The following is a 23,532-nucleotide window of genomic DNA, read 5'->3' as shown; positions in this document are numbered from 1 at the left end:
GACCCAGCTTCTTTCCCGCCACCTCTCCACCACACACTCCCACTGCTGGGCGGCACACTGACACTTCTCCCCTTGTTAGCCACAGAGATGTGCCCTTGAGGACACTGGAGGGAAAAATATTCCCTGGGTTTATCAAATGGAGCAGGGACTGAATTACAAAAGTCATTTTACTGTGTTGCTTGCTCATGGTCATTTGAAGATAAGAAAATAAAGATGTTTGAGCTGTGTTATAGGCTTTTTCCCAGCTTTCTTGAAAATATTGATCCTCTGAAATGAATGATGTGAGGAGGGAAGCTATTTCTGTTCTTTTTGGCAAATGTAAACCATGGCTTGCTTTTCCCAGCATGACTGGTAATTTCCACGATACAAAGCTAATACACAAATGGCCTTTTTTTTTTCCTTTCTAGCCAACTCAAAGGGTTTTTAAGCAAAAGAATGGCTTGGAAGTCAGTTATTACATCTTTGGGCAGTTTTTGAGCTTTTTTTTTTAAGAAATGTGATTCTTTGCTTTTTATTATTTTCCTCTTTCCTTTCCTCAATGCTACCTTGGTAGCTGCCATGTTTTAAATATTGACAAGATGAGATAGTTTTCTGTTTATATCAGCAGTCGTCTGTCTGTGAGATATGGACCAATCAGAACGCTGGATTTCCTTTCTCAGCCATCCACCAGGTTCATAATGTAAGGTTACAAATGGTTATTTGCTTGTGCTGACCTCGCACTATGTAATGTGTTGCAAAGTGTTGTCAGTGGCCTTAGGGGCTGTGTCCTGGCAAAGCAGGAAATTTGTGATGTCCAATGACTCCTGAGACCATGTGTGTGTGCGTGTGTGTGTGTGTGTGTCTATTATACTTCATTCACTGTGCCTTGTCACCAGTTGACATGCAAACATTGTCCTGAAAATGAGAAACATACTTGGTTTTGAAGTGTACGTGTGAGTTTTGGCTTTCATCCCAGGTGTCTGTTTCACTTGCTTTTACAGGAAGAAGGAAAAGGGTAAATTGATATATATGTATACACATGTATATATCAGTGTTTTTCTTTCCCATTTTTGTACCTCCCTGTGTCTATGGGCTATTCGACGCATTGCGCCTAACAGTTCTCAAAGGTTCACATGCTGTTCTCATGAGAAAGACTTGATTTGCATGACGGACTGCATACATTTTCTGCACAGGCGGGAGGAGTGTAGCCAGGAGAGGCACTGTCACAGCTGAAAGTGGTTCTCAGCCTTTTTCCATCTGACATCCCAAACGGGTCTTCGGAACGCGTATGAAATCCTGACCCATTTTATTCTAGGCTGTTCAATAGTACTCAAATGGTCACATTTCACCTTTGCATACTTTTAAAAAGTTCGTTTGTGTTTTGGAAACTAAACACTGTAATGTTTGGGCATTTTCCGTTTTGTAGTTTACAAACGATCCTATTTCCACATCCTGTTAAATCGTTCCCATTGGATAGCCTCCGGTCGCAGAGGCCGAGACATTTGGTTGAGAATCACTCAGCAGAGCTTTGGGGCAGCACGCGGAGGGCCTCCCTCAGGGTGCCACCTCAGGCATGCCCCTCCTCCTGTGCATGGGACTTCCGGCTCTTGGGGACCCTGGGGTCCATCCATTGCTTGCTGCTGGCGCTCCGTGATCCGGCGGTTTCTTCTGAACCTGGAAATGCTACAGTGTGCCCTTTATCATGAAAAGAAGCAAGCTCGTTAGAACCGACTGCATTTGACCAAACTAGCATTCTTTACGCGTGAGGATTTGTCAAAGGGACCACTGCAGCATCCTGCTTTTGTGCGTGCGTGCGTGCGTGTCCAGAGAGGCTTTTCCGTACGTTCACATCCCAGTATCCATATACATATTTATAAGCAGAGAGCTATATGTATCACGCTTCAAAGCCTTGGAGATAACCGAAAGTAAATGCGATCCCATGAATCTCATGTCTGATTGTTTGGAGAGCCCTTCTCTGATATTTGTCAGAATTATTGAAAGTGAAACCTTAAAATAACACTGTCATTTAAAATAATTTTAGTTTTTCATTAAGTGTTCTGAAGACATAGGAAACAATGTTTGTTAATATTTGGTTCTAAATATACAAGCAGGTAGGTGGGATCAGTTCCTAGTAGAAAAGATTTAAAAGCCTCTGTTTTAAAAGATCAATTAAATCCTAATTATTAAAAAAAATGTTTAAAAATAATAGAAGGCTCCGATAAGGCCATACTTTACCGTTCATGTCGGAAAGCTAAGTCATAGCCATGGCTTTTATTTACTGACATCCTTAAGCCATAGATGTTTCCTCAAGAAGAAAACAGGAATGTAGACAGTGTTCCCCTTTGAATTCTCAGAGCGTGTAGGATATGTAGCATCTCCAGGTTCCCTTTTGCAGGGGAAGGTTGTACAACGAAGTGGTTCAGCAACCGCCTTCAGTATCCGGCACCTATGAACCAAAACCATGCAGTGTCACCGCCTTTGGAATCACAGACAGTTTAAAAGCTGCATTTTGGACTCTGCCATCCAATAAAAGTCTTGTCTATAGACTTTTGTGAATTTTTGTCTGTGCTGTAACTAAATTCACCTAGTGGTTTTATATTTTTCAGCTGGTGGTATAAGAGATATTTAATCTAATTATATCATACTGGGTATGACCCAGTTATAATCCTCCAAACTCAGCCAGACTATGAATTTCTAGTGGGCTGTTGGTGAATACCTATTACACAGAATCAATTCTCCATTTAAAACTCCAATCTCAAGTTATGTTTTGTCTTTCTAGCGGAAGATTAATTTTTATTTGGGTTTGAAGGGATAGTTAATAAAGTACATTTCCCTCTGTGTAGCTGATACAGCCTAAAGGAAATAATACCTACCTACCAAGTAAATGAGGTCTGAAGCCATGACCAAATGAGTGAGACCATTCAGTATAAGAACCTACAGGAAAGGCTTTCTCTAAGTATTTTAAGCTCTAAAGAGATAGCCTGAACACATTTGGTAAGAGTGGCTTGAATCATTTCAATTTTATTTTTGTAATTACGTAAGCTTTTTAAAGAGCACTGTCAGTAATAGTTTAAAATATGACAAATTTTACCCTGAGCATTTCCTGTTTTACTTTTCGTTCTAATACTGTGTCACTGTTCCCATGTTTAGATCCACTCTTTATTAAAGATAAGATTTTATTATAAACCACTTTCTGAGGCAAAAGGCCTTTGAGGTCTGTTTGCTTTTATTTTATACTTAATAAACATTGTTAACTGAAAGGTTATTAATTTTTTTTCATTTACCTGAAAAAATGTATGTATTATCTGGCTGTGAATGCACTATTGAACAGAAGCTAATGGTGGGCTTCCCTGTTTGAATTTGTTTCATATATAAGGAAAAACCCCATGTACTCACTGCTCTACCTCACGCCCCCTAGTTCATTCCTGCTGTGACTCAGGGGGGCTGAGACCTAAGGCAACCTTGCTCTCTGAAAGCTTTTGTTTTTATTGTCAATCAACTGGGTGGAGATGAATCCCACCCACAGGCCAAGGCCATAGGTGCCCTTTACAACAATGTGACTCCAAGTCTATCCGTTCCTGAGGATTGATTCCAAAGAGAACACTCAACACCTAAGCGGAGTCTTCTAAATATTCTTAGATCTAAGGCTTAAAACAAATAAGTTGATGAATATTCAAGAGGAAAATACATGTATTTCCTTATGAACTCAATCTTATGAATCCCTCTATTTGAAAATGAATTTCTGGAAATAGCACTAAGTATAACAAAATTCAGTTTCTATTTCCAGAAAGCAAGATTCAGCCACAGTAGGGAATTTTAAAATATTTGGACTGGAGCCATGTTTCAAGGAGCCAGAAAGAAAATAAAGTAAGGATTCTATTTCTCTTCCTTATAATTATCTCCCCCAAAGACAAAGGGGAGGTCCTGCCGGGTCACTGTGGATGCAAAGCCAGTGGTTCGTGACTCCTGGGCAGAGTGGAGTCATAGGCGAGCAGATGGTGATGTCGCCCAAACAAAGTTAAAGGGATGCACCCCTCATTGTTTCAGGTGGTTGTCTCACGCGAGATCCGGGTGGTTTCCAGACGGAGGTGGTATGTGCAGGGGGCTGTTATTCCCAAAATGGCTGCTAAAAGCTTTTGGAAGTCATTTGGGTGATGTAAATACTTGGATCAGCATTTGACTATAGTTCTGCTTTCAGTGTATGGAACTCAACATGGAAGTTTAAGTGCCTGAGTTCATTAAATGATTAGAGAATGAGTTTGCATATGATTTGCATGCTTAATCTAACTAGCACCTGAAATGTCCCCATGACCCCAGCTTCACCCCACCCATCCCCTCGTCCTGCAACCCCTGGCGCCCCCTCCTGCCATGTCTGTCTAGGCTGTTGTGAACACTGCCTGTTGAGTTCGGCAAAGATACCGCAGCTGAACTGTGCCAAGGCCGACGTGAAGATCTGGTGCTTGGTTTGAGTGGTCTCGTCAGCAGACACTGGATTGAAGGATATTTTGATGTCGACCAGCTCCTTTGTATCATTCCACGGAGTTGTGTGCAAACTTCTGTTGTTCTGTTAATGATGTCACCTGTGACTTAAATGTGGAACACCTGTTTGCTGTGTTGTTGTTGCTTTATGGGGAAGGGGGGAGAGAGGGGAAGAAAGTTAGTGGGGGAGATGAGAGGTGAATTGCTAGATGTTGGGAGTAATATCGAAATCAGACTAGAGCCTAGAAAAGACCTGCCAACACAAGCCTTTGACTTTGTGGCTTTTAATTAAGAACACATAGCTGCATGTTTCCACAGTCATAACAGTGATCACTTCAAGGTTATTACACTCAGCTTCAAAACGGTGTTGAAACCCATATAGCCTACATTTTGAACCTTATGCGGATATTTTTCTAGAGCAAGTCACAGCCAGTTGAAATGAAGACTAGAGAAATACTAAAGATCCACATGTTTGAGAAAGAAGGAAAAGATCAAAACAGGAAGTCAGAGGAAAACTTAATTCTAAAATTAATTGCGATCACTTACTGCTTTTACATAATGGACATTCATATAACTATAAAGAGAAAACTCAAAAATGAGTCAGGGGTAGGTCATCAAACAGACAAAAATGCTAAAATAGGCATCCCGGGTGAAGACATAACAGTATCCCCAGACAAGGGGTAGAAGAACCACACCATAGGCAAGTACACCAGCAACCAGAAGAAAACTGACGCACAGAGTAGCTCAGCCCAGAGCAGGAGAGAGGAGAGGGCATCTGAGGAGCCAGGGAAATGGCATGATGCTTCAGGGAAAACTTCAGGCTCTGCCTCTATGAAAAGACCTGTGCATTCCCAAGCTGCTCTAGAACTTTCTTCTGGTTTTTCAAAGCCAGTTAGAAACTTCCAGAAGGCCTTGCCTCGGCCTGACACTCTCCAGCCCTGGCAGCCCCCTTATAGGCCACCTAACGTAAGCTCAGATTGCACAGAGAGAATGGGGATGCTCGTCCTCTTCCCCAAACATACATCCTATTTAAGCTATTTCTGGAGAATTCTGGTTATTAACCTTTGGGGATTTCTAGATTCCTTCAGGAAATTTAATGGAAGCTATGAACTTTCTTTCCCCTTCAAAACGAACACTTACATCCCAAAGTTTACATTGTTACCCTAGACTCCCTGAAAATCCTACTTAAGGAATTCTACAGTATCAACCCATGTACTAGCACTTCTGTGGAACTTGGTCTCTAGCCAAGGTTTTGCTTGGTTTAGGAGCTCATGAGACCTTTTTATATTCTCTCCCCTCCTAAGAGAGGTCATTTCTCATAACGCCGTAAGACCAGCCAAACCCAGGCTGGATAGGGTGGCTCTGGAAAACATCCTACCGTCTACTTGTAGTTAATCTCTGTTTGAGAACCAAGAACTTGAAAAGTCAGAATTTCGACCAGAGAGTAAGAACTTCCCCATGTGTAATATCGAAATCAGACTAGAGCCCAGAAAAGACCTGCCAACACAAGCCTTTGACTTTGTAGACCTCACACTAACCCGTTGCACGGGCAGCCCTCCTTTTATAGCACTTCGCTTCGTTGAGCTTGATTCACGGACACTGCACTTTTTACAAATGGAAGGCAAGACCCTCCACCAGCAAAAACAGTATCATTCTCTTTACTGTAATGCTCACTTGGTTGCGGTGGTCTGGGATCAAACCTGCAGTATCTCCAAGGTATGCCTGTGGCAATAAAACAGGTTGAAGTTAACCCTGTGGAAATGATAAAGGGGGCACATATGTTATATGCTTGCATGTGTGAGTCAGGATCCTCAAGTACATGCATGTGCATGTATGGCCAAACATGGTATTTTAATGTTTGGTCTTCATTTATGCTTTAGGTTTTCTGAAGAAAGTAGCTCAAATCATTCCAGTGGCATTGTACCAGGGCAGGTGAATTCAGATGAGGAAAACTAGTTGTCTTCCATTAGTAAATCTTTCTTCTAAAATGTCGTGTAGTATAACACAGTGCCTTTTCTCCAGAGATAAAATTATTCGTAGGACATGATACATGTCATGTTTGGGAACTGAAATTTATGGAACAGAGGACAGGGTCCAGCACACATGACACCCCTTTTTATTGCAAAATCATAAGCATGTAGTTCTATAACATAATAATATCTCAGTCAAGCGCACCATATGACATTTTAGGCAAAATGTTCAAGTTAAAACTATAAATCATTATACCCATATAATTACCCTACCAGCCACTCAAGCAGGCGTTATTTCTGCCAGACCCTATAGTCCACATATAAAAACAGTTCAAACTAAAAATTTACAGTCAAGTTTAAAAACAGAAAATTCTTTTGATATTGGATGTCCTTTTCTCTTATAACACAAAAATGTGAAGTAGTAAATTATTATTAATATCTTAACTATAGTTTTAAATAACTTATAGCATCATTCTAAAAAGAGAATAATTCAACTTCCTTGACACTTCAAAAAAGTAACTCGGCTTTGGGAAACAGGCTAATGCATTTAAACCTGTAAAAAGTGAAAGCATTCATAAACGCATAATCCACACGAGTGCATTTGCACATTCACAGCACATGTGGATAAGAGAACTCAGGCTAGCTGCAGGGAATGAACTTGGCCGACTGCTCATGTCACCTCTAGAATAAATGTGGTTTTCAGACAGGAGACTGGGGAGAGCCTTCCATCACCTTGCGGCCCCCAAATGAAGCTACAGCCTCTACCCCAGTCCAATACTGGCAGCACCACCCAGAAAAGCTCATCTTCCAGTCGTGCGACTACAAGGCCTTTGTAAGTTACCTGGTCTCGGTGTCTGGGGGGTGGGAGGAGAGTGGGATGGAGGGTGTATTTCTGGCATCTTTACCTTTATACTGAAACTGTACCAAGATGCCCATCTTACTCAAATGTTCTCCCCCTCTTTTTTTTTTCAAGTAGCCTTCTCTCCGCAAAGGAAGTCCGAATAAATAGAGCTTTATGGCCCTTTTTATCCTATAAGCTTAAAATCTGTTTCCCCTTCTTATATAGTTGTATATTTTAAGTGAAATGTCATAAAATGAAATCTTAAAATGGAAATGAGCATAAATATGCTCATAAATATAGCACTATAGACATCTCTATTCACCAGGGGTCTCCAAGCTTTGGGCCTGCTGCCTTGTCTGAATTCCAGATTCTTTTCCTTGTTATCAGTAGGATTCTATTACTAGCTGTTATTTTTTTTAACAGGACAGGGAGTCAAGCTTAGCTGAGAATTGTGAGTAATATGAACAGGTAAATGTTCAAAACAATACCACAGTTCCGGGGGCAGTGGTTGTCATGACTACAGCAGGGACAGCGCTGAACTTCTGCAGTGCACTGAAACTGCCTCTCCTGAGTGTTTCTATTAGGACGAAAGTTGCTGATCGCTTAAAAGATAAGGATTTCACCAGAATCATATTCCTTAATTAAGATGTGGGCGTTCTGGTTATCGCATAGCAATTTAGGCCTTTTTTTTTTTCATTTTGTGCTATCCACACCTCTTTTACTGCTTCCTTATCTTGAAGCATGGGCTCTTTCTGGATAGTCACCTCCCCAACCTGTAGGATGGAAGTGCCACCTCCTTCCTCCAAAGCTCAACCACCAACCCCCTGAGATGTTCTGAGCACGCCTTTCTTGAGAGCCTTTGGCCCAGCTCTGCCACTGTGCCCCTGCCCCTCCTCTTCTGATTGGGGACCCCCGGGTTTATAGGACTGATGGACAAGCCTGTTTGCACAGAGCGACAGGGTCTCCTCGGTCAATTCGGGAAAATAATTATTTTAATTTACTCGCCAAAAACAAAACAAAACATAGAGCTTATTTATTTATTTATTTTTTATTGAAGGAAATCAGAGAGAAAAAAATGGCAGTTGGAAGGAACCCTACTGAAACTTCGAAAAGTTGAGGAGGAGTCCATTGATAGAAAGGCAAAATAGACATTTTGCTAAAAATTGTTTGCCCCAGCCAGAAGCTGGAGCCTGAGCGGCATTTGGCGCCAAGGCGGTATTGGTCCCACCCCCTAACAGCCGAGTGGTGTGATGCTGGGGAGGAGAGCGTCTCGGCCCTCTCGCACCCCATTCAGTGTGCGAGATGGCAGTGTGCACCAGGGACCCAGCCCCCCCTGCTGTGGGACAACTGAGGCTCCCTCCCCACACACTCCCATCCCCTTCTCAGGTGGATCAGCCGTCATAGGGGATGCAGCTGTGAAGGAAAAAGGTCCAGAATGGCATCTCCGCCTCGGAACAGCGGTCTGATGTTAATTACTTGCGCGGCCAACTGAGCCCAAACGGGGTGCCTGTCGCGGTTCCTCAGCTGTCTCATACAAACCTGCAATTACATAGACGGCAGCGTGGTTTATTTTTGCAGACACTGCTGCCTCAAAAAAAATAATAAAAACAGGGACAACATTTTTAGATGCCCCCATTTTGCAGTTAAATATGATTTGAAAGATGGCGTCTTTAGAAAATGCTGCCGTTTTATTTTAAAGAGCAATTTACAGCTTTCAGAACTGCGGTTAACTCTGCCATGTTCCCTTATACAGAAGCGTGTGTTCATTAGGGTTAGTAACTGTGCTTTTTTTTTAAAAAAAAAAAAAAAACCTCATGCACCGACTTACAGCCAGGAAACATAGCCAGTGATACTTTCACAATGTGTTTTTAAATCACTGTTCGTATTTGTACTTACGCATTGTTGAATTTTTCTGTATTTTAGTATTTAGGTTCTATGCTGATAAAAGAGCTCAGGGGGACAGAGTCGACCCAAGATGCTTGTGCAAAAATGCGGGTAAGTTTGCCAGACGATTTTATTTCTAGTCGCTGCAATACTAAATACTGGGTATGGAGACAAATTGCCGCTTTCCAAATTACTGCTTTCTTCATCTGTTGGTCTGCTGAATCACACTGGTGGTACATGAAAAGGTGTTTGGGCTTTGTTCCTGTTTATACTTGATCTTATCTCGCTGGAGTTCGAGTTGATGTCTTTTTGATATATTTAGACCATATTACATTTACTTTTATTTTTAAAGATCTGAAATGACTTGTATGTATACGGACTGCTCTCCAGATTAGGAGAAAAACGATCTTTAGGTTATTACCAGGAAATGTTCTGAGCACCATTTGACAGTCTGTGCACTGAATATTTCTGGAAAGACTGCCAATTAACTAAAATTTATCCAATGCAGGAGTGCTGAGAGCATATTACATAAAGCTGATCTTCTTTATGAAGCTTCTGAATCATTCCTTTTTTAGTGTTAGAAACACATGCAACTCAGAATTGAATCACAGCACAACAGTCAGTGTTGATAAAAATGGCCACTCCAAACATGTGTGTTGGGTGGCCGCTGGGGTCCTCGGACCGTGTTGGCCAGACCGAGCCTCATGCTGCAGGAGCTCACTCTCCTCCTCTTTCCTGTGTGTCTTAGTCTTGCTTCCCCCGAAGCAGGTGTGTCGGGGTTATAGCAACATCTGACTGACGGTACAAACCAAGAGTGTTAGATGGATTCCACGTCGCACCTAAGCAGAGTCAAATTTAAGATCATTAGCGAGTGAACCCTAACTTTTATTTGTAGCCAGGTACCTTGTCATTTATTTGATATGAACGGCTTTTTGTCAGAGATGTTTAAAGCACATAATAGAACTAAAACAGTTATGAAGGTAAATATGTTATATCCTCGGCTCAGGGAGAGCTAAATGTGCGTGACTCTTCATGAAATTGAGACTTCAGCCTGTGATCGCCGATTTACTGTTTTGATCAGTTCAGTAGCAGAAAGCCTGAAGCAGTTTTCTTTCTGTTTGATGTAGAGTTATACTTAAATTGTCAACACCAGTGAGTCTTTGTTCCAGGCACCGTGTCTAGATGGAAGAAGCTCGAATGTGTTTCAGGAACTCTGAGTCTCGTTGTGTTTCTGCTGACTTGGCTTAGGGGTCACTTTTCAGTTGTTATCCTAACGGCTACCATTTACTGAGTAGTTAAAATGTGCCAGTCTTAGTGCCGAGTCCTGTGCACGTTTATCTTATTTAATCTTTACCACAAACTTGTCAGCTCAGTACAACTATTATCCCCATTATACAAGTGAAGAAACAGAACTTAGAGAGGTTGAGTAACTGCCCCCAGGTCACACAGTGAATAATTTACCAGTCTGGACCTGGAACTCAGATCTGTCCCCAGAGCCCAAGCATTCACTCCATTCCCTGGCTTCTCCTGGGCCTCGTGTTCTTCCTGAGAAAATGAGAATATTGGATGAGATGCCCTTCAGGCTTCTTCCTGGCTTTATAATTCTGGAAACCATGTGTTCTAAATACATATATATGATCTAACTTATGTCACCAGTGCACAATAAAAAAATGGGAACGTTTTTCAATCATCAAGCCCTGTCATAATTTTAGAGCTATTTGTGAACTTACCTAAAAAATTAATTTGGCATTTCTGATTTAGCACTATGAAGTCAATTATGTGAGTCCAGCTACTTCAATGCCGCAATCAGCATAAATAGTAGTTAGAGCATATACCACCATTTAACATACACCCAACCTGTGATTTGAATTTTAGTCAATTTCTTGAAATTAAGTGGATCTGAAATTCCGTTCCTGCTAGCAATAGCAAAGCCATTTTAATAGTCTCAGTGGAGAATAATTTAGTTAAACACTTGTCTGTTGCTTAAAGTGAAACAGAAAAGGCTGTCTATTTACAAGCCATTCTGCTTTGGGGCATTTTTCTGGTTTGCTGCTCTGGGTGTTTATTTTGAATAGTTTACATGAAAATAGGATCTTTTTTGCTTCTTAGAATACCACAAACCCCTATTTCCCATCTTGATTAAATAAGCATCAGTCTTGGATGCAGACGCTAACCTGGCAGTCTCTGCATTCACCGAAGCCTTTCCAAACCAGAGGGTGCGTTTGATGTCGTCTGTGACTTGGATTGTGACGTAGATGAGAACCTGCACCAACTACGAGTGTGCAGTTCTTGTTCCACTTGAACCTCAAGTGGCCGGTTTCTCTGTTTTCCAGGAGTTCAGCTGCAAGTCCCAGTATAATCAGTCTCCTCAGGGGAAATGCTTCAGGACATAGATGATCTTAAAAGTTGATACGCAGTAAGATCATTAAGCCAAAGTATTCTAGATTCAAACTTTACCTGGCTTACTGCCTTTTTTTTTTAAGATTTTATTTCATTACTTTTAGAGGGAAGGGGAGGGAGGGAGAAAGAGAGGGAGAGAAACATCTATGTGAGAGAGAAACATCGATTGGTTACCCCTTGCGCGCACCCCAGATCAAAACCGAACTACAGCCCAGGTGTGTGCCCTGACCAGGAATCAGCCTTTCAGTTTGCAGGACAACTCCCAGCCAGCTGAGTGAGCCACTCTGGTCAGGGCAACCTGGCTTACTCTCTTAATTGAAAAAACAGGTTTTAAATTCAGCAGTATGCATCTTAGCTGAAATTAACATTTCTTTCCCAGGAGAAAGTAAACCAGTGTGGTTCCTTTTTCTGAGAAATATTTTCTTACACACAGTTTGATAACAAAGGAAACAGATTTGGCTCCTGCTCTCGCTGAGTTCACGGCCCAGTGGAAGAGTCCAGCATGTTAACATGTAATTACCCCAAAGTAGCAAAGGTATCACCTTAGAGGTAGCTTCATGTTGCCATCACCCTGAGGGATTATCATAGATGGTCCCAAAAATGATGTACAGGCATGGTCTCCTAAAACCAGTTTATTAGGACTAAGAACAGTTAACACTGGAGACCCCCTATGTGCCAGGCAGGCCCTACACAAATGACCATGTGTGTTCATTCATTTAGTCACGAAGTAAGTATTGCTATTGTCCTCCCAGTACATAGGGGAAGCAGAGGCTTGCCCAGGGTCACCCAGCCAAGTGGTGGAACTGGGATTTGAACCTGGACAGTCTACTCCACCACGCATACTTCGAACCCCAGGCCACACTGCCTCTCTGATGAGCCAGTACCACCTTTATTGTCCTGAAATTGTTGAAAAAATTGGATCATTTGTATTGATAAAGAAATAGCTTGAGGAACCCTCCAAGACCCTGTAAGATTAACACTGGCTAAATTAAACCATTTAGGGACAGACGTATATAGTAATTTGGGCTGCATTCCAATATGTTAACATAAATAAAAATTGCAGGCAAGTTTTTATTGCATCTGTAGAGACTGGAAAAAATGTGTTGTTGGTTTTGTTTCCCCACAGCACTTACTTTAACACATTCACTTTGCCCCAGCAAAAACTAAACACAGTTTTCTCTTCTCGGAATCATTTGGAGTGTTTGATACTCACAGTTGGATAATTTCTGAGTTTATCTAAACCTCTTTATTCATCCTTAAGGTCCCCTTCAATTCTGGAATAAAGATAATTCTATGCTAATCTTCTGGAGTTTCATTATACACATATTATATCAATTAAAAATATGCCATAGTACACTAACATGTGTGAGGTGATAGTAATTTACATCATTCTGTAATATGGAATCACTTCTCTGTTCATTCAGTCTGTTTTCTCTGAGACTGTCTTAAGATTTTTTTTAGTAGACTTTACTTTTTTAGAGCAATTAGCAGAAAAATTGAACATAAAGCACAGAGAGTTCTCCTACCTACAGTCCCATCACCACCACCCCCCCACAGTCGCCCTCATTCCTGACACCTTGCATTAGTGTGATTCATGTGTCACAGTCAATACTGAGATGTTATGATTAGCCAAAGCCTGTGGTTTACCTTCGAATTCACTCTGCATGTTACACCGTGTCTGGGTATTTCACACTTGCATAATGCCATGTATCCACCATGACAATATCACAGAAAAGGTCCCCCCAAGAACCCCCTCTGCCTTCCCTGTTCATCCCGTTTCTCACCGTCCCCCTAACCTCGGGCAACCACCAACCTTTTTACTGTCTCTGTAGTAATTCCGCCTTTCCCAGAATCTCGTGCAGGGTGGCCCCTTTTCACACTGGCTTCTTTGACGTAGCAATATTCACTTCAGGTTTCTCCGTGTCTTCTGTGGCTTGATAGCTCTCTCTTTTTTAAATCACCGAATATTCATCATGTGGATGTACCACAGTTTTTTTTTTCCATGAACTTATTGAAGGACACCTTAGTCGCTTGCGGGCTTTGACAATGATGAATGTAACTGCTAGAGACATTCGTGTGCAGGTCCTCATCTTAAGGTTTTCCCCCCAACTGGATTCAAACCCTAAGTAATGGTCCTCTTTAAATTATCTTCTGAATTGCGTCTAGTGAAGAAGAATCAATAGGAACTTGCATTAAGCCCTGACCATATTTTTTAAGTAAAACTGCAGTTCTTGCCTTATCTTTTAGAGTTTTCATTAATAAAAGCCTCGGGGGTTGGATAGGCCTCGATACCGAGGCACGCTTCTCAGAAGAATGATTTCTGTGAATTATGTATTTTGCTCCTTAGTAGTACAACTTGGCTGCTTTTTTCCTTTACTATGACAGCTTGGGAGACATTTCCATTTAAAATTAAAATCTAAAAACATTTATTAGCAACGTGCGAGGAATTTTAAAAGATATTTATTTAATCTGAGCGGAGTCCCTTAGTGATGCCTGTATGTTGCTGGTCAGGTTTTCCAGCTAAATTGGTGCTCAGAGACAGTTTTCATTTCTTTTATTTATACACATATAAATTCAAAGACCTTTCAAAGACCAAATGTTTATTTTTATTTATTTTTAAAATTTTTTGTTATAAATTTTCTTTCATGTTCAAGTACAGTGGTCTCCACTTTCCCCCCACCATGCCCCCCACCACCCATCCCCGCCTCCCACCCTCCCTCCTGCCCCCTTTGGCTTTGCTTCTGAGAGGATTTCTGAGAAGAAGCATTAGCTCTGGGGTCCCAAATACAGTGCCCCATAATTTGCTCCTTAGAACGCAGGACTCCCCTCCGTCACAGCTCACCTACACTGCACACGCAGACCTCACTTTATTGCACACTGCTTTTCCATGCTTCACAGGTGTTGCATTTGTTTTACAAATGGAAGGTGGCCCCTCCACCTGCAAAAAGATCAGGACTCTCTTCATTGCAGTGGTCTGGCATGGCACCCTGGCATCTCCGTGCCCGTGTAAGGATGCTGGGCCCACACCCCTGAGAAGGCAGGAGCTGTGCATGTGGCATCCCCGGGGCCTCCTGTGTAATAGCTGCCTTGTGAGGTGGTTGTGATGGTTCTGTGAAGTGTAGTGCCTGTAAGGGGCCTGGTTTGGTACAGTCTCAAAACACGTGGACCTCTTCCTCCAGATGTGCAAGAAGCAAGGAAATTGATGGGTAGATTTGCTCTGGATTATTTCCTTTGCTTTTCTCCAGTCATAATGCTGATGTTCCAATTATTACCCTGGTGTACTCTGTCCACAGCGTGGCATAGAGTATTATAAACTTAGGGACCCCACATCCCTCTTTCCATTGTTAAAGGCCATTGCCCAATGGGAGAAAAAAATCAAGAAAACCTGTAGATTACATGGTGTGTGTAATTTTGCAGTTTTATATTTTAGGGTGGTAATTTGTTCCTAAATCAATTGGGAGCTGCCTCTTTTAAATGATGCATCCATGGAACAGAACTTTACGAAGCGATGAGCTGATTGCTGTGGCCTCTCAGCATCCTTTTCGGTTGAGTAGCTCCCACTTCGAAGGCTGTGAGACGTACAGTGCTGGGTGGAAGGAGGAGGGCTTTGCTCTGGCCAGCTGACGTCCCACCTTTCCAGTTTGCCTCCTTGGATTTACCCAGAGCCCAGCCCCCAGCCCCAAATTTTGCCCCAGGACGTAATGATCACCAATATACAGTACTCTGCTGCTTCCCTAGTTAAGTATATTGTTAGGAGGCATTTGTGGCTGTAAGAGGTAGGCCATTATATTTAATTTAATACTCTCTAAAATCCGACATTCTCTAATCCCATAGTTGATGGTTAGTGTTGTTCAGGGGTATTTCTACTCAAAGAAATTTCTCTGTAGGAAAAAAGAGAGAGCTCTGGCTGGTGTGGCTCAGTGGACTGATGCTAGCCTGTGGACCAAAGGGTCACTGATTCAATTCCTAGTCAGGGCACATGCCTGGGCTATGGGCCAGGTCCCCAGGGGGGACACATGAGGGGCATCCACACATTGATGTTTTTCTCCCTTTCTCCCTCCCTTCTCTCTCTAGAAATAAATGAATAAAATCTTTACAAAATAATAAAAAAGAGAAAGAAGTATCTGTTTCCAACACAGTAAAGCTGAACTCTGCCTTCCCAAGGAAGGAAATATTTTTAAATTACTGTTGAAGTCAGAAATAAGCAAATCTTCCAGTGTATTTAGGTTTTAGAACCATTATTTCCCAAAGGGCTCAGATAGCTTTATTGTAGTCCGAACTTCTTGTCCAGTCCGTTCCCTGTAATTTGTGTGCTTTTGAAACTTTCAGTCTAGAAGCAGTTCTGGTTGGATTTTCTAACATATATATTCCCAAGTGGTTGTGCCTTGGTTGGAGTGGGAAGACCCTTTTTTCTATGCTTATAAGGAAACAAATTAATGGTGGAGAATGGATTGGAAAGCTTGAAAGAAGTGAGATTTTAGAATCAGATGAAAATGTTAAATTAAGACGCCTCTTTTCCCTCTGAGAAGAGACTCAAACGAAAATCATATTCAGTTCTGTGCTTACACAGATCTCTCAAATCCCTTCTATGAGGAATTGTCATTTTCAGACATAATTTTAGGGACTACTTAGGAAGCAGGCGGAGAAAACCCCATTAACAACGTGCACTTTCAAGTTCCGTTGCCCAGCCGTCAAGGAGTCATCGAATATAGCGTTGTCACTCTCTCCCCAGCGCTACTCAAGCCAGACTAATACAGGTCTAAGCCCGTAACGGTGTATGTTGGGGGTTAAAATGGGCACGTGTTACAGTAGCGCTGCACACAAAGCAACAACCACATTCCTGTCTCCTCATGGCTTAGCTTCGGTCATGTGTGCTTTTTGCTCTTCATACCCTAGTTCTCCCTATTTTTTATTTTTGTTTTTATTGCTCTTGTTAGTGGCTCTTCTCCCATGTACCACCCACTCCTGTCTTTAGTGCCCCCTTGTCCTGAACTCTCTTTCTGAACGTGCTGAGTCTGTGGTCACCGGTCCAGAGAGATTGCTCTGCGGCGTGTTCGCTGGTGCAGCTGCTCTTACTTCACTGCCATTCTCGCAGGGAGCCTCGACACTCACGTTTTGGTTTTCCTTCTGACTCTTTCGCCAGTGGGATGGTGCGGTTGCAAACGCTAAGTGAAAGCATTCATTCTCAGAGTGACGGTAATAGCTAAAATCTGTTCCTATTCCCTGCCTGCTCAGCACCGGATTCTGTAACCCTCACAACAGCCCTACAGAGTAGTTGCTGGGTTAACGTATCCATTTTACAGATGAAAGTAACTAAGACCGAGAGGTAAACACATAGCCACACAGCTCAGAAAGGGTGGCACGGAGACAGGAACCCAGACATGCGGTCCTGGGCTCTTACTCACCGCACCACAGTGTGTCCTGGAGGAAGGGGCGTATCGGTGGACCCCTTCACAGATTCGAGATGATCACACGCCGATGCACACCCACACCCACACTGTTCAGTTGGGCTTACAAGTGATGGGTTGAAAAGTCAGTGTGTTTTTTCATACATGTACAATTGTCTTTTTTAACTAAAAAAATCATAAATGTTTAAGCCTTTACATTTTCTAAATATAGAAGCAATACATGATCCTTGTTACCCAAGTTTAAAATAGAGATACAGAAAGGAGAAATAAAAGCCACTGTAAATTTACCACCCAGAAGTGGTAAACACCTCTCTGTTAACACCTTGTTCGTATGTTATTCTCCAGACTAATTATTTATGCATTCGTAGGTGTCACTTTTCTACAAAAAAAAAAGGAAATATTCTGTGCATACTGTTTTATAAGCTATTTTTAAACACTATATAATTTGAAATATTTTTATTTTGATAAATATTCACCCTCAATATTATTTGTGGTAGTCGATCAGTATTCCAATTTATAATTGAACCAAACTTAATTTAACCAGTTCTTGTTGGTCATTAGGTCATTTCCAATTTTTTCAAACTATAACCAGTACTATGGGTGATATCCCTGTACTTAAATCTTTTAAACTGGTCTGATTACTTCCTTACAACAAGCCGTGAAATGTGTAATGGCTGTGTCAGAGGGTATACACATCCTGAAACTGGGTAAGAATTGCTAAATTGCCTTCCAAAACCCTTGTTCTGGTTCAGGCTCCCAGAAGCAGGACAGGAGAAGGCGTTGACATTTGCATGTTGTGTCCCTTGGGGCACACACTTAACATCCTGGGTGTGCTGCTCATTGAGGGAGAACAGGGGATGTTTTATGATGAACCGTACACCCTCAGCACGACCCCTGGGCTCACCAACTGTATCTGACCAACATCAATTATAGGTGTAACTCTGCAATCTGTCTTTACGACCTCTTTATCTTATATGAAGAATGCTTTATACTTTCATAGTCCCTGAGAGATCATGGGAGAATTCAATAATTCCTAATTGCTCTGAAGACCAAGAGCCGTAGTTAAATGCTAACTAAGATTTTTAGAAATCACCTGTCAGGTGGAGACGCGTGTGTTTTGACCAGGTACCCTCTCCCTGAATTAATGTGGGGCGCAGCGCATCTGAGTTTCCCTGCACAGCAGCAGAGAGCGGTTCTGACAGTGACTTTCCATCAAACTGATTGACTGCCTTTCTAGAGCAGAAGTTCTCAAAGTGTGGTCCCCGGATTGGCAGCATCTGGAAATGTATTAGAAATGGAAAATCTTAGGCCCCACCTCAGGCTTAGTCCATTCAGGGTGCCGTCACAAAAATACTGCACACTGGGAGAAATTCATCTCTCACAGTGCCAGAGGCCGGGAAGACCAAGTCCAGGGACTGGCAGGTTCGGTGTCTGGTGGGAGCTCTTCTCCTGGTTCACGCACGGAGAGCGGACTTTTCGCTGTGCCCTTAACTGTCAGGGGCAGCACGGGAGTTCTGTGGGGTCTCTTAGAAGCACACTAATCCCACTCATGAGGGCCACACCATCATGCCGTAATCGCCTCCCAAAGGCCCTACCTCCTTAGGCTATCACATCAGGTGTTAGAGTTCAATGCAGGAATTTTGGAGAGACACCAATACTCAGTTCATAACACTTACCAAATCAGAGACTCCAGGGTGAATCCCTACAGTCTGTTATTTACCAAGCCCTCCTCCTGACTCGAATGCCCTGGAAAGTTTGAGAACCACAGCCTTGGTGGGCTAGGCGCTCCAGTACCGTTGCTGTGTAGACAGGCTGCCCCGGTCTAATTGTCCTACCATGCTGCCTGGGAGCCAGCTGGGGGAATAGAGATACAGGGCACCACTTTGCACTGCTCCAGATTTGGCCAGGGTGTGAGCCACCCTGAGGGGAGAGCAGCCGTGTCCCATGCCACAGGAGTAGTTTGAATGGCAGCTTGCCCAAGGTCTGTTCCTGTCACATGGTCTTCCACAGGCTCTGTGCTCACCCAGCCTTTGTATCAGAGTCCTAGGACCAGGAAAGCCCTTGAGAGGTCATTTGGCCTATTTCCCAGCCAAATAAGACTTACCCCTAAGTCATTAGTGACGGATGAAAGTCCAGACTATTTTTAAGGTATGCTGAGGGAGAAACGTCCAGCTACCCCCTGGTAATCATGCTGCCCTCCCAAGAAGCCTTTCCTTGTCTCGTGGCTTGCAGTTTGAGCTGTGTCTCTGTTGCAGAAGTGAAGGCTTCTCACCTTGGGGCTGAGATCTGCGAAGTTTTCGCCACCCCGGTAGGAATTGATTAGTGCATCTTTATTCATATCTGTGGCTCACCAAGTTCTCTGAAGGCCTCCCTGCCTGGCTCTGGGCACTGGGTTCCCTGGAAAGTTTGCTGAGCTCTGTGCATGTCGAGAGGTTGGCACTGTGGTGGTGCTGGCGTCAAGCTCATTGCCGTACATGAGTTTGTTTGCTCTTTCACTGGATAGTCACAGGTGCCAGCAGCTGTCAGATTGAACCCCATGAAATTGCTGATATTCAGCCATTTTGGACCCCCCAAAAGTGGCAATTTCATGGGGTCCAATGTAAAACCATGTGCTAGTCATTATGGGGAGACAAACTGAGAAAGGTGTGGGCCATCCTCAAGGAACTCCATGTAGTGAGGGAAACAGACAGCCCTGAGAGCCAGGGCAGAGGTCACGGGGTGCATGGGGGGAGCAAGAAGTAAGCCATCCCGTTAGACTCTCCCCAGAAAGCGACCTTTAAACTGAGTTCCGAAAGGTAAGAGTTCATGTCAAGTGGCCGATCTGTGGTCTGCTTTTGGTCCCTCGTCCCCCCTGGAGCAGACCTAGTTCCCCTGCGCATGGAACCCCCACAGCAGCGCTTGTCTTCTGTACTGTTCTTAATCATCTGTAAGTCACTTAGGGCTACCAAACGTCGTTGTTTGATCCTGTTTTATTTACTTCCTGAAACTGAGTACAATAATTTAGCGTTGAAACTAAGGAGAGTATTACATGGCAAAATTAACTGTAACGACGCAGCACTGAATATCTAACTAGCAAGCGTTCTCAGGGTAGCCACATGTAGGTTAAAATTATACTCCAAGTTGGATGGCGGTAAGACGATCTGGAAAGCTATTGCCCCGTCTGTGCTCAAAAAACACTGGAAATGATCAGGGCATTGAAAGAATGAAGGGGCGGCAACATGATCCCCACAGACCACCTTGCTCCGTCCTTCTCCTTGCTGGTTATGGGGCACGAACGATTCAAACCAGGAGCATAAACATCAAACCCAGCATTACAGCTCACGACACAGCGCTCTGGGCCGTCGGCCTGTTTGCGCTTTACCACCTGTGGCCGGAGGCGCGTCCCTGCGGCCTCACAAGGATCCCCTCGTACTGTGGACTCTGTATTGGAAGATGAGAAACTCTTCATAGTGCTTGGGATGGGTGTTAAGCTAAAATAAAAGCACCAGTGCTCATTTCTGACCTGATACAAGAATCCCAAGCCGTCAAGATTAATAAATAAAAAGGGAAAAGAAAGAAGATGGTGATTTCTATCCTTGCTGAATCCAAAAATCTCTCTTTAAAGAAAATGCTCTAAAAGGGTTTAGTCACTTTACCCATTAAGAACAATAGTCCAGGTGTCTAGTCCCAGATGTGAAATTCTGATCCCTGTTCTGTGTAATGAACTCTTCCAGACAACATAAACCCAAGTGGTAAACGGAAGGCTGTCTCCAAATTTAAGATTCAAAAGTTGCATTTATTTTAGGGTTCAGAAATGAACACTAATTGGATGAGAGAAGGTGAAGGGATCAGCCAGAGAACACATATGCATGACCCACAGACACAGACAACAGTGTGGGGACGGCCCGAGGGGAGGGGGGAGAGTGGGGTTTGGGTGGAGGTGGGCACAGGGGGAAGAGCAAGGCATCTGTAACAGTGTCAGTGATAAAAATAAAGATAAAAAAAGAAACGTAACATTAGTTCTATAAACTAAATGTTTCTCTTGGAAAAGTGAAAGGATGAACCATTGGGGAACTGTGAACAAGGTGTGGCTGAACAGCACTCTGACTCTCGGCGGGAACCAGGCTGCTGTGGCAGAGGTGTCCAGCCCACAGCCTGCGGGCCGCACGTGGCCCAGGATGGCTGGGGATGCGACCCAACAGAAAACCATAAATTGACTTAAAACAGTATGAGATTTTTTTTCTGTGAATACGTGTCACAATGTATTTAATGTGTGGCCCAAGACAACTCTTCAATGTGGTTCAGAGATGCCAAAAGGTTGGACACCCCTGCTAGAGGTTAGGTGAATTGGGGGCGTCACCCACGAGCTGCCTACGTACCCAGAGGTCCTTATGACAGATGAGACTGGGCTGTAAAGTTGGCACTGCAGACAGAGAATTCCAGGACTCTGGGAAACCTCCGAAATGCACGGACTATGGTGGAGGAGAAAGCAGCTGGAAACAAAAGGGTAACACGGGGTTTGCCCAGAGCCTTTGAGAACATGGGCCTGACCAGGAGAATTCGGGTTCGGCAAATAAATCAGGCCTGGGTTTTAACCACACATGGAGGAGTCCGGGCTCTGCAGCAAGGCTGCAGGTAGGTCCTAGCAACCAGTGTTGCCTGGCAGTGCGCACTCTGTAACTCGAGAGGTGGGGTCCGAGCAGGTGTTGGACAGGCATGCATGGCCACTGCCCCACTGCCATTCACAGATGCCCGTGCAGGGCCTGCATCCTTGGCGCCCGCTGCTGCCTCCAGTGAAGGGAGCAGGGATTCTTGGCACCCTCAAAAGAAAAAGGCACGACCACTCTCAACTTTTCCTCCGTGTTCAGCTTGGCTGAGCCTATGGTGTGGAACCTGTGTCAGGACAGAAATTGCCACCGGTGCCTTTGTTTGAACAGAAGAGCGTGTGTCCTGACCCACCCTCCGCTCCATCGCTCCACTCCCTGTCCTGGACGCTCACTGTGCCCTTCCCTCCCACCCCCACCCCCCCACCCCCCCGCAAGCGGCTCTTAATAAACCCACAGCGAAGTTTCTAGTTGCCAGGTGTCACCCTGGCAACCCAGTGAAAGTCGCAACTCCTCCCTGTGCCAGCCACTGAGTTGGGCACAGATTTGTTGGCCGTTCTAGTCCTCAGAGCACCGGACACTGTTCCCACCTTCTAAGGAATCTTCTTGACTTCCATCTCTCAGGCTTCTTCTCTGTCTCAGGTTCCTTCATTGTCTCTTCTTCCCGCCCCAGCCCTGACGCAGTCACCTTTCCCCGAGGGGTGATTCTCTGACCTCCTTTCCTTCACTCCTTGACCCTCTTCCTCTGTCTGGTCCCATCTCCTCAGCCACCCCGTCTGTGTGTGTGGGCTTCCACATCTAATTCTTGTTTCCAACTTCCCACTGGACATCGCTACTTCATGATCCAACTGAGCACATTCAAAAGGATTTCATGCAAAAGCGTGCCCCCCTCCCAGATTCCTTATCTCAGTGGATGCTCTCTTTACCGGTGACGTCCTTCTGCTCACTCATCTTCAGTGGTGGATCATTTAGCAGACCCTCCTGATTCTTCCCCATGGCAACCATGGCTCCCTATTCCATCTCCAGCGCCCCTACTTCCACCTGGGGGCTTAGGGTCTCCCGTCTGAATCTGCACCACAGCTTCCCGCCTCCCTGCCCTCAGCCTCTCTTGGTTCCTGGCCACCCAACGTCCAGAGCTCTTTCTCCACAACACAGGTTTGACTGTATCCATCCTTACGCAAAAGCTGCCAGTGACTCCTAGCTTAGCAAAGCAAGTCACAGTCTTCCAAGCCCACTGCACCAGCCTCATCTCCCACCAATTCCCCACACCCTCCACAGCCTTTCTTATTTCCAGGTGTATGTGTGTGTGCGTGCTGATTCTGCTACTAGAACAGCCTCTTTTGTCGTCTTTTGCCATCTGGAAAATTCTTATTCCATTTTTTAAAAGCCAGTGTCTCTGGAGACACTCTGCTCATATCTCTTTCACATTGTCAATATTCGTGTTGTAGCTGTTCATTATGTCAGCTGCACCCAGGACTGTGCTCCTCACCCTCTTTCCCACCAGCCCAGGCGCAGGAATCCTTCCCGAGCAGCAGACGACAGCTTGCACTCAATCTGAGGTCTGTGTGGTGTCCCCTGAAGTGCACCCTGAGTTTCTCCAATGGTGAGCTCAGTGAGCCACCTGAATGGGCTTTTCTCTTTTTAATGTTTAATTGTGGGGGTGTCACTAAATAAACATTGGCACTTTAACCTTACATTAGCTGTATGTCATTTCGTGTCACCAGTACATCTGCTCAGGAAGGTATATTCACGGCAGGAGATGAGCCAGGCATTTCGCTGTCGTTCATCGTTACTCTGGGCAAAGGACTCCTCCCAACACACGTTCCATCCACCAAGCCTTACTGCCTGTGCCGGCCGAGGACCCCTGTCCTTCCAGGATTCAACTCATTTCTTCTAGCCTTGCCTTTGACTTATCTTGCACATTCTTAAGAGTGGCTTGGATAAAGCATTAAAAAGATAAAAATATCTAACCTTCCATCCCAATTTCA

The 23,532-nt window shown here is 43.9% G+C and overlaps 1 protein-coding gene across 7 annotated transcripts in view; it reads left to right on the top strand.

The window, feature by feature from the left end:
* The window catches only part of ANKS1B (ankyrin repeat and sterile alpha motif domain containing 1B), an 806,451-nt gene that overhangs the window by 752,798 nt on the left and 30,121 nt on the right, over positions 1-23,532 (top strand). For 4 of the 7 annotated variants that reach the window (XM_037067998.1, XM_037067997.1, XM_037067995.1 and 1 more), the window contains 3 exons: positions 605-679; positions 7,132-7,260; positions 9,193-9,264. In XM_037067998.1, coding sequence (XP_036923893.1) covers positions 605-679; positions 7,132-7,260; positions 9,193-9,264 — 276 coding nt within the window. The remainder of the gene's footprint in view (positions 1-604; positions 680-7,131; positions 7,261-9,192; positions 9,265-23,532) is intronic. The other 3 variants (XM_037068001.1, XM_037068000.1, XM_037067999.1) reach the window with 1 other exon arrangement.

The sequence above is a fragment of the Sturnira hondurensis genome, unplaced genomic scaffold, assembly GCF_014824575.4.
Source record: "Sturnira hondurensis isolate 20B ecotype Veracruz unplaced genomic scaffold, ASM1482457v3 Scaffold0017436, whole genome shotgun sequence".
NCBI classification, from domain to species: domain Eukaryota; kingdom Metazoa; phylum Chordata; class Mammalia; order Chiroptera; family Phyllostomidae; genus Sturnira; species Sturnira hondurensis.
Note: the sequence above shows the minus strand (reverse complement) of the source record. Positions and strands in the feature narration are given on the sequence as shown.